We start from the raw sequence: 9,849 nt of genomic DNA on the forward strand, positions 1-9,849 counted from the left end.
AATATAGAAGCAATCAGAATACAGAACCCCACGTCGGCATTTTACCGCTATGCTGCACTTAACGCTAAAAGCAGAAGCTTCAAAGGTAAAGATACATAGATTGTCACTTTGCTATGACGGCATCAGTTGGCTGCCATCATCAAGGGAGCTGTAAATCCAGGGTGATACGATAAAGCAAGATAGCCTTTTCAGAAGCAGGATGTAAGGATAAAGTAAGAGGGCAATCTTGTTGTACTTGCGCGTGAATGCTTGTGCATGATGAGCTGTTAACAAATGAAGCCGAATTTAGCAAGAATGACCTTCATCGGGCCTTCTCGTTCAAAGCTGAGATGAGATATGACTACTTATCGACTTTGAGTAATAAGATTCTGTCATTGATATGTTGTCAGCTCGTGAATAGCTGAAGAATCTGCCGCATTGAAGAGATTATTTGGCATAGAGTTAAGTTTGAGTTCGGGCTCACATAAGGCTGAGAGGAATCCGAGAATGTAACTCGTTACACTTAGTGCACACGGAGGGCGCGGCGGCGAACATTTGCAAAGCGACATCCGACACTAACCGAGATCATTTGAAAGCACGAAGCTAGACTCGTGTTCATATCAATCAGCAAGAAATCCAAATTTGACACGGACTTGATGCACCATTCCTTGTGCAGACCCGGGACTCGGAACTTTCTCTGTGCCCATCCATATTGCTTAGGCGTTCTGTCACACTCAACATGTGACTTCTTGGTTACACAATGAGAGTCGGTAACTCTCACAGCGTCAGTCAACTTGTATTTCATGGGCTCAGAGCTTTCCCGGTCCTTTGGACATGCATGCCTTGAGCGTCTTCGGGTCGGGTAGGTTGGCATCCTGCATGTGATGTGATATCTGAGGTGCTTCCAAGAATGGGGAGGAGGGCGAGACGCCCAGGTTATAAAGGCTTGTGTTCGTGTGACGTTAGGTCTGGTGCTACTGCTGTGTTACAAGGAGTTGTTCTCGACGGCCCAGATATGCGGGAACCCTCTCTAACGTTCCGTTGCGGAAGCATGAAAGCGCGAATGCGTAAAGTCTGAGCCGTGCCAATCTCGAGAGCTGGTCGATAGCACCTAGATGAGACCTCTTTGATGCTTGTTTTTTTTTGTGGAATTTTCTTTGGTATAAGATGGAGTACAAGGACGGAAACAGATTGTCAAAGCGGATCGGGCAGCGGTGTTGTTCCTTCGTACAGGAAGGCATTCGATTGTGGCTTACGCATTGCAACCTGAGCAGGATGGATATCGAGGACGTCACTTCCGTTGCGTCGTACAGCATGAAGCACGCGGGGAAAGGAGCAGGAGGACTTTGTGCTACACAAGCTGGTCAGTGCACTGCTGGATCCAATGGAGCGGCTGTATTCCAGACATGTATTTGTTTCTGGGGGATTGTATTGGGGTCAGAAAAACTTATCCAGAAGAAGTTGTTGGTAGAAAGTCGCATCTTCAAAGAGGCATGATCAAGATAGGCCTCCACTGAGTATCAAGGGATCACCAGGATGCTAAAGAAGGTACCATGGCTGATTCAAGGGACAGGTCCATTGGCAAGGTGCGAAAAGATTGAAGCTCTTTTATCAGTTGTATTCGCTGGATCTAAATCTTTTCTCTCCTCATGATTGTGGTATGCAACATAAAGACATTGAGTCGAAGCCGACCATATAAAATTCGTGTTGCGAAGATGAGATGTCGTTGGAAGAAAGCTCAGCCACAGTTCGACGCTAGTTCTAGAAGCCACAGAGCTCTCGATCCAATCACGTGTACGGTCGCACCTCACTTCAAATCTCTCCTTCCTTCATGTTCAGTTAGAAGGCACATGGAGACGAAGTCCTGCGATTGCGCCTGCTGATTTCATCTCTCATCCCACTCCTGTCTGCCGGATACCCAGGTAATCATCATTTCCAACAGACGCTGCGACCTGCTATTCTAGGTCTAATGCGACGTTGACGTTGTCGGCGCGACTGGTTCCTCCCCGACTTTCTTTGCCTATCTTTTTCCTTGTCCATATTCCACAATCCATACATCGCATTCTTACCCCTCAGTAAGCCGCGCCGTCTCAAAGGCTGAATTCCTCGTACCTTGCAGAAATATTTGTGTCGAAATTACGATCTCTTATCAGCGCGCGACAGCAGTATGAATTGAGCTCCTTTAGATTGGTCAATTGGGAACCAGATTCATTGTATCCATGTCGTCACCATTGCTGCCGCCAGTATGGGAGAAATTGGTGAGCACAGAAGCACTTTGCTGCATTGTCCTTATCGTAGCTTTAGCTGTGATGATCTGTGAGAATGAGCCAAACTCTTTGAGGCAGCTGCTTTAACTTGGCAGGAAACAGAACATAAAGAGCTCACCATCTGCTCGAAGCTCCGAGAAACGGGATCATATCGAAAAGTCCTCGAAACTTCTCGTCAAACCGAGCGCGACTCCTAGCAAGATCACCATGCTATTCAAGGTCGTGAGTTTACTCTTGCTGTTGAGCTTGAGTAAGCTTGTCTGGTCAAAAACCTTTCCTGGTATGTCAGCCAATCTCTTTAAATATGTGCAAGTAGCTGACGGGGACGCAGCTGGTGCAACCTACTATCCGGATCTGCTTGAAGTGGGAGCAGAGGAACTCGTTGCTGGACTCGAAAGTGGAGCATGGACCAGCGTAGATCTGACAAAGGTAGAGCTTTCCCTTCTAGTTCAAGATATTACTAACAATCGTAGGCTTACATTGCAAGAATCGAAGAAGCAAACCCGGTCCTGCACGCGGTCACTGAAATCAACCCAGATGCACTCTTGATCGCAGCAACTCTCGATGCCGAAAGGGCCAATGGCACTATTCGCAGTGCTCTGCATGGCATTCCCATGCTCATTAAAAACAACATTGCTACCATGGATCAGATGAACAATACTGCTGGCTCATACTCCTTGATTGGGGCAACAGTACCACGTGACTCCACCGTTGCCGGAAAACTTCGAGCTGCTGGAGTCGTTTTGCTTGGGAAGTCGAATTTATCGCAGTGGGCAAACTTTAGGTCGTCGAACAGCTCTAGTAAGCTTATTTCCTTCTGGAGTTTCTGTCCTGTTTTGTGAAGACTCGAGAGCTGGAACAGAGGGGGAAATTGGTTGAAGCGCTTGGGACGGTCCTTAACTCTCGAAACTGCTTATTTGCTATCAGCTTTTGCGATGCTAATTCATGAGACAGACGGATGGTCAGCTTATGGAGGCCAAGTAACTGGAGCTTATTATCCGAATATGGACCCAAGTGGAAGCTCGTCTGGAAGCGGAGTAGGAAGTTCTATTGGCCTAGCTTTTGCCGCTCTGGGCACAGAGACTGATGGCAGTATCTTGAGTCCGTCCAGTGTAAACAACTTGGTGGGGATCAAACCGTCAGTCGGACTCACCTCGAGATCTTTAGTGATCCCAATTTCTGAGCACCAAGACACTGTCGGTGGGTACTTCACAAAGGCTTCAACGAGGATGGGAAGTTGATTTTATATCTCAGGACCTATGGCACGCTCAGTTTCTGACGCCGCTTACATACTTTCAATTATAGCTGGAAAGGATATAAACGATAACTACACGTTGGCACAACCTTTCGACACACCTCCGGATTACACCCAGTCGCTTAATTTCTCCAGTCTCAGGGGAGCTAGGATTGGAATTCCGAGAAATGGCCTCACCCCTGACAACACCAGCCAGCCTATCTTGGATGCCTTCGAAGCTTCGATCCAAGTGCTGAAAAATGCCGGAGCCATAATTGTGGATAATGCTAACTTTTCGGCATGGGATCAGTACGTAGCTGATGCTAATGCTCCGGTGGGAAATTCAACTATTGTACTTGACGCCGATTTCGTTTCTGATCTTGCAAACTACCTTTCCAAACTCACTTCCAATCCGAATGATATCAAGAGCCTTGCAGACGAGTCTAATTTTACCCATACGTTTGCCCTCGAGGACTACCCACAACGAGATACAGCAGTCTGGGACCAGTCACTGTCACTGGGATACAACAACTCAGACTACCGTTTCTGGCAGGCATACCAATATACATCCTTCTTCGGTGGTGAAGGAGGAGTGTTAGGAGCACTGAAGACATATAATCTGGATGCTCTTATTCTCCCTACAGACTATTCACCTGGACTCCCTGCTGCTGCTGGTCTTCCAGTGGTAACAGTTCCAATGGGATATTATCCCAGTAATAGCACTGTTATCAAGTCACAGACTTGGGGTCTTGTTGAAGTTGGCCCAAATATCCCGTACGTGTCTTTTCCTCGAAACATTTGCTCACCATCGTCTTTCTGTTTTAAGTGGAAGACCAACGCTTGCATTGTATATTCGGGCCCGTTGGATGATTTCACTTAATGATCTGCTGCATAATCATGCCTGTGATGCTAACGTTGCTCAGATTTGGGCTTTCATTCATGGGAGCCAAGTGGTCTGAAGAGACACTCATTAGTTTTGCTTATGCATATGAACAAAGGACCAAGGTCCGGACAAAGATCCAGCCTTATTTTGTGCCTAATACCCAGTTAGGGGATATTGTATAATTATGCTGCTTTTGGGAAATGGAATGTTTTCAACTGACTAGACAGTTGTTGCCAACACACATGCAGAAAATATGCGCTCTCCCGCGATGACCCTTGAAGACATCTCAGCAGCCTCATGGACTGAAGAGATCGAGAGCTCAAGATGAGCCCACTCTTGCTTGATTTGCCTCGTTTTAAAGGTGTCACATGCGACGATTTCATCTTCACCGCCGTTGAGTTTCAGGTTCACCGCTACTATTGAACTGCTTTTCTTTGAACTGTTCAATGTTCTGTAACTTCACATATTCCCAGTCAGTAAAACAATCATAGTGTTATGTGAGCAGTCGGTCAGTGAGTGATTGACGGAATTGGGTTGTATTAAACTTTTTCCGCCATGTTTCATCCCCTAGATACCCGAGAGCACAAGCGAAATGGGATCTGAGCACGGATAATTTACAAAAACGCTCACCGATGCTATTCCAGGCATGCCCCTGGGCTAAACATCATGGCACTTCGAGAACCAAACTTTCGGTTCCAGGGGACTGCTATTGGATCTGTGCGCGCCCCGCAAACAGCGACTCTCAGACAGGCACAATTCCGACCTTTTCCCGGGCCTTCATCTGAAACGAGGCAACCAGAACTGTATATAGATGTGATATAATGTGAAAGGGAAATTGGCAATGCACTGACCCTCAAGTTGCTGGAATTTGCTACCGCATGAAAGGATCTGAAACTCGAGCTCGTCTCGATCCAACGGGAAGACCAGCCCGGCGAGAAGCCCTAAGGCTGAGTTGCGAATCACCCGATAAGGCTCACGGATAAGCCATTGCCTCACTTAAAGCATTGATCAAGAGAAGTATAATTTTGGGGGGGGGGAAGCTCCCGAATAGAGATCTTCGAGCCTGATGCATTGGCAACATCCAACTGTGCCCGCTCCAAGTATGAGCGGAGGACGAAGTCCAGCCAACAATAAAAACCTCAATGATGCAATCCCTGAAAATTCAATACGCTTTTACAGCCTTACCCCACCATGATTTTGATTTTCTATACAATTAGCTTTTAGTAGGAACCAAACCCTGTTGTTTCCCGGAATCACCCAATGAAGAGCACATCCGCACCCGCAAACCTGCAGATCTACGAATGACATAGTGCCAAAGCTGACTGTTTGAAGAACGCCCAACAAGGCCTCGCTGATGTCAAGAGGTAGCCTCAGAGCTGCTTTAAAGGAGGAATATCGAGTTAGAGAGCAAGGCGAGTAAGGCAACCAAGCTAGTGCAAGTCGCTCGCCCTGCTTTCCAAGAGTGTATCCTTCTGCATTCTCTGGCATCTTCAAAGCTATCTGCAAGTTACCCCGCGGCAAAAGGAAACCTGACCCCCGCCAACAGAATCCTTATCTTTCGCTGCACAGCGGTATTCGCGTTCTGCAGGTCGCCACTGGCCCGTAAGGTATAAAGTACAGCCTTGCTCCGCTGTCAAAAGTGCAGTTATTGATCGTGAAGACGAGTGCGCTGTCAGCACCGACATTCGCACGGAAAGTCACTTTTGCGGGTACTGTAATCCCACCCCACCTTACTATGAAAGTGCGAGAGTGCGAGGCTTCGTGCAAGCTTATTCAGGCTGCCAGCGAGGAAGTCTGAGCCGACAAGGCTATGGGCTTGCAGATTCGATTGTGTTCGCGGGCGGATCACAGAATTTATGCAGCTGACCCTCTTCGGAAATGCCTGAAAGTGGAGGGTGTCGGGATTCTTTTTCCTATTGGATCTCGATCCCCCTTTCTCTTTGTCACGATGGGTTTACAATGCTTTTGCAGCGAGGCAGACACGTTTCATCATCAGACAATCACCGCGTGTGTCCCTCGTGGCTCAGATGTCCAGAACTCTGGATCGAGTTTCAAGTGGGAATTTTTTTCTTCTAGAAGGTAGGTGCTTTTTTCGAAGTTTTTGTGCAGAATGTTCTAGCGAGCGAGGGAAAAAAGGAGGTGGGGTTGTGAAACGTGGCACGAGGTCGTGAAAAGAGGCTGAATCGCGTGCGTGCAGCAAAGCTCCATTTCTGTTGCATGATGAGAAAATTATCTTCACAATTTGAATTCGAGGCAAAAATTTGCCTCGTTGCCTTTCGGCTTCGGGTCCGCTTTTGTGACCCCCAAAATAAGCGCTTGTGGAAGCAGAATCTCTTGTCTTCATCCTCACTGCGAGACCGGGCGTGAGGATGACGCAGTGGTGAGATTAGAGTGTTGAATGGAATCATTATCTTCACCGGGCTGACAAGGGCGTTTTGAGATTCAATCTCCGATTACTCGTTCTTACGGAAGTCCGATGAGATTGGAAATCGAGGCTGGGAATACGAGCTCTCTGGACTCCCCCAGATCTTTGGAAAATCAGAAATGAACTTCAGTTCAAGTTCTCTTCTGCGTTGCTCGTATAAGTCAAATCTCATTAAAGCTTCAAGCAGACTCTTGGTCTCTATTCTTCTTGCCAAGATGTCCATTGAAGACTGCGCAGAGTATTGTGTCTCGGATTGGAGGCGTTATTTACCATGTCATGCTCAATGACAGATGCTTTCCAAGAGAGCGAGTTATTTGATGAGTTTTCTAAACTATGTAGAGAATGAATTGCTAATCCAAACATGGTGCAGAATTAGCTCTCGATTTATCTCTCTGCCGCTTCTGTTTTTGTCTTGCAAGCACTCGTCTCTAGCCTATGCGAAACGGTTCGAAGAAACTGGACACTGGACACTATCGAATTAATTACGTCTTGGAGACGATAGAGCATATTTGGTGCGAGCGTGGGAGACAGAGAAAGTTCTCTTGCACCATCCTAGCTTCAGGACGACATGGTTTCCTTTTTTGGTCAATAAATTGGGCTCATGGAACACTGTTTTTCAGACACCAGGCGGCATGAGTCTACGCAGAAAGACCTCATAATCATTGAGGGAATATTGCGTTGAGCACATCAAGTGCTGAGAAAAGTTTTCACATCTGCATACGTTTTGTCACCATCAAGGTTGGTGGGACTCGTGGTTGTTGATTTCTATGACCAAGATCACTCTCCAGAGTGCGATCCATCCCACGCCCTTCAGAATCTTGTCATCATACCATATCATTATACACATGAAAAAAAAATTTCATCCTCAAACCGTCCCGACCCGTACCGCCAGCACAAGGCTGAGGTATCGGCGTCATCCGAGCCGCGTTCAACACAATGAACATCTCTCGTGTACGGAGATAGGCTATTTCCAGATCAATAGACCGAATTGATCCGACAATATGCGTAAGAGACTTTCTTTCATGTACTCTTTCGGACTCGCTCGGGCGAATGGAAAAATCGCCGGTGATAGGCCAGTTCGGTGCACAATTCCTTCGGGAAGGAGGAGGATTCGTGGCTTGCAATTCATTGCTGACCGAGTGCACGTACAAGTGTTTGCCTTGTTGTCTCATAATATGGCTCAACGGTGAGAAAGTGGGATTAAAGTTCAAATCTTGAGCCGTCTGGAAACTGACGATGGAAACAGGGGTTGTTGTGAGGCGGAAATGGAAGGAGCTGCGGGAGAATCTCTCATGCTGCTTCGGGAACAGATGTCTCACTTGCGCAAGCCAAAAATTAAACTCCTTTGAGAAAGTCATCAGTTTCTTGAGCATGAAGTAAAGCTTCTCATGATTTACGAGTCATGAATGGTCAGCTCGTTCCTGAGAGCATGCACCACTCATTACGTTCTTTGCACGATTCTACAGAACGCCACAGCTCAAGCTTAGCCACCAGACATGTCTGTTATCGGAATTTTTAAGTCAAGTTTTATTATTTCATGATTGGATGTTAATGCGGCTTTGCAGAAATATGGAGGTTCCAGCAAGATGCCGTACAAGCTTACAAGCAACACTGTGCAAATATCGAGTCGGGAACACCAAATAGAGAGCCGAGACTGCTCAAGTTCTTCCCATTTCAGAGCACCCTCCAACGCGAGGCCAGAGTACAATTGTGAAATATGTGAGGCTAAGGAGAAGAAAACTGCACACTTCCCTTCTCACATCCTGTTGAATCCTTTTAGAACACATGTATGACGAGCTTCTGATCTTGTTACTGTATCTCCACAGACTCGCTAGGTGTCTAAGTGTATCAACGAATGAGAGTCATTGGAGAAGATGATGATCGCGGCAGATGAAAGAACGGTTTTCAGAGATCTGGCGTGCTACATGAAAGAATGATGGGATATTGTTAGCTCTTGCTGGAGCCGATGGGTAATCGGTTCTGATATCAGGGAGCGTACTTAAGGATTTGTTGGCCAATTTTATAGATTTCTGTAAGGTGAGAACCGTATATATTTGCAGCCATAAGTGATCGGTATGAGTCGAGTTTGATTTTGAAGAAAGAACAGCTATCATGTTAAGCGGACCTTTGCTCATCTCAATTGAAGCAAGTTGCATGGCTGAGCCAGTACCACATGGATAGGATCCCAATGACAGCCCAGTATGCAGCGCTCTCTCAAGTTGACTACAGTAGACTGTAGTTAGAGTCTGGCTTATGTGACAATCTCATTCAAAGTTCTGTCGAATGTCATGAACACATAGTCAACAGCTCGGTAAACTTCACTTCAAAAAAATACTAGACATTGTCACATTGGGCATGAGCCATTTTCTCAGGCCATGATGAAGTCAAAATTAAAACTTGAAATTTTGAGGAAAGATAGATCTGCAGATCAGAAAATCACTTTTTTATATTTCGAGTATGAGCTTGAAGCTCTGACTTTAAGAAGAGGTCAGATGCTCTGATTCAACCCCTAGCACATCGCCTCTCACTTCCTTAGCTGTTGGACAACCACTGTTCAAATCGCATGTTGTATCCATTGCGAATCTTCAATCACACACATGTCTCGAGATTTTCTGCTTCTTCCACGTCTGCAGCAACTAGGGCCTCTCTGCGCCACCTTCTGCAGCGACATTACCTAGACCTGTAATCTTACTGTCTACAGCATTCAGCCAGTCTCTAAGGACTCAGTCTCAGTATCCTTCATGCCATTGGCCTGGAAGAAAAGTCCCATTCCAAGCGAGACGGATATTATAAAACAAATGAACACCGCTCGAGAAGCTGCACTTCCTGCTAGTGGATTGAGATCGTTTTTCCAAACTGAACCAGGATATATAGCCGTGCTAACGAAGAAGGCTACCAGAGAGTAGTTGAGCAACACGGAGGAGATAGTAAGAATGAAGCTGGAGTAGAAACTGGCTCGCTTCTACTTGTTTTTCTGTATGAACCTCCAGATCTATTGCCTAGCTGCTAACCATTGATCTCTCGTGACACCGTTGATATCGTGTAACTTGGATCGCAAAGA

The 9,849-nt window shown here is 46.4% G+C and overlaps 1 protein-coding gene across 1 annotated transcript; it reads left to right on the top strand.

Annotated features, from left to right (window-relative positions):
- Positions 1-1,836: 1,836 nt before the first annotated feature.
- LY89DRAFT_690351 (amidase) lies at positions 1,837-4,583 on the top strand. The gene is made up of 7 exons (XM_018216081.1): positions 1,837-2,295; positions 2,342-2,526; positions 2,578-2,675; positions 2,720-3,047; positions 3,201-3,446; positions 3,501-4,254; positions 4,404-4,583. The coding sequence occupies exons 1-7, from the start codon at positions 2,225-2,227 to the stop codon at positions 4,543-4,545; spliced, it is 1,824 nt and encodes a 607-aa protein (XP_018063661.1). The 5' UTR covers positions 1,837-2,224; the 3' UTR covers positions 4,546-4,583.
- Positions 4,584-9,849: the final 5,266 nt, after the last annotated feature.

This window comes from Mollisia scopiformis, assembly GCF_001500285.1.
Source record: "Mollisia scopiformis unplaced genomic scaffold LY89scaffold_29, whole genome shotgun sequence".
NCBI lineage: Eukaryota > Fungi > Ascomycota > Leotiomycetes > Helotiales > Mollisiaceae > Mollisia > Mollisia scopiformis.

Bases quoted from the DNA above. Each gene is read 5' to 3' on its own strand.
- LY89DRAFT_690351 (XM_018216081.1), top strand. From the start codon at position 2,225: ATGGGAGAAATTGGTGAGCACAGAAGCACTTTGCTGCATTGTCCTTAT. The intron at 2,296-2,341 runs GTGAGAATGAGC...TTAACTTGGCAG, and splicing joins AGCTTTAGCTGTGATGATCT to GAAACAGAACATAAAGAGCT. The intron at 3,447-3,500 runs GTGGGTACTTCA...TTTATATCTCAG, and splicing joins TGAGCACCAAGACACTGTCG to GACCTATGGCACGCTCAGTT.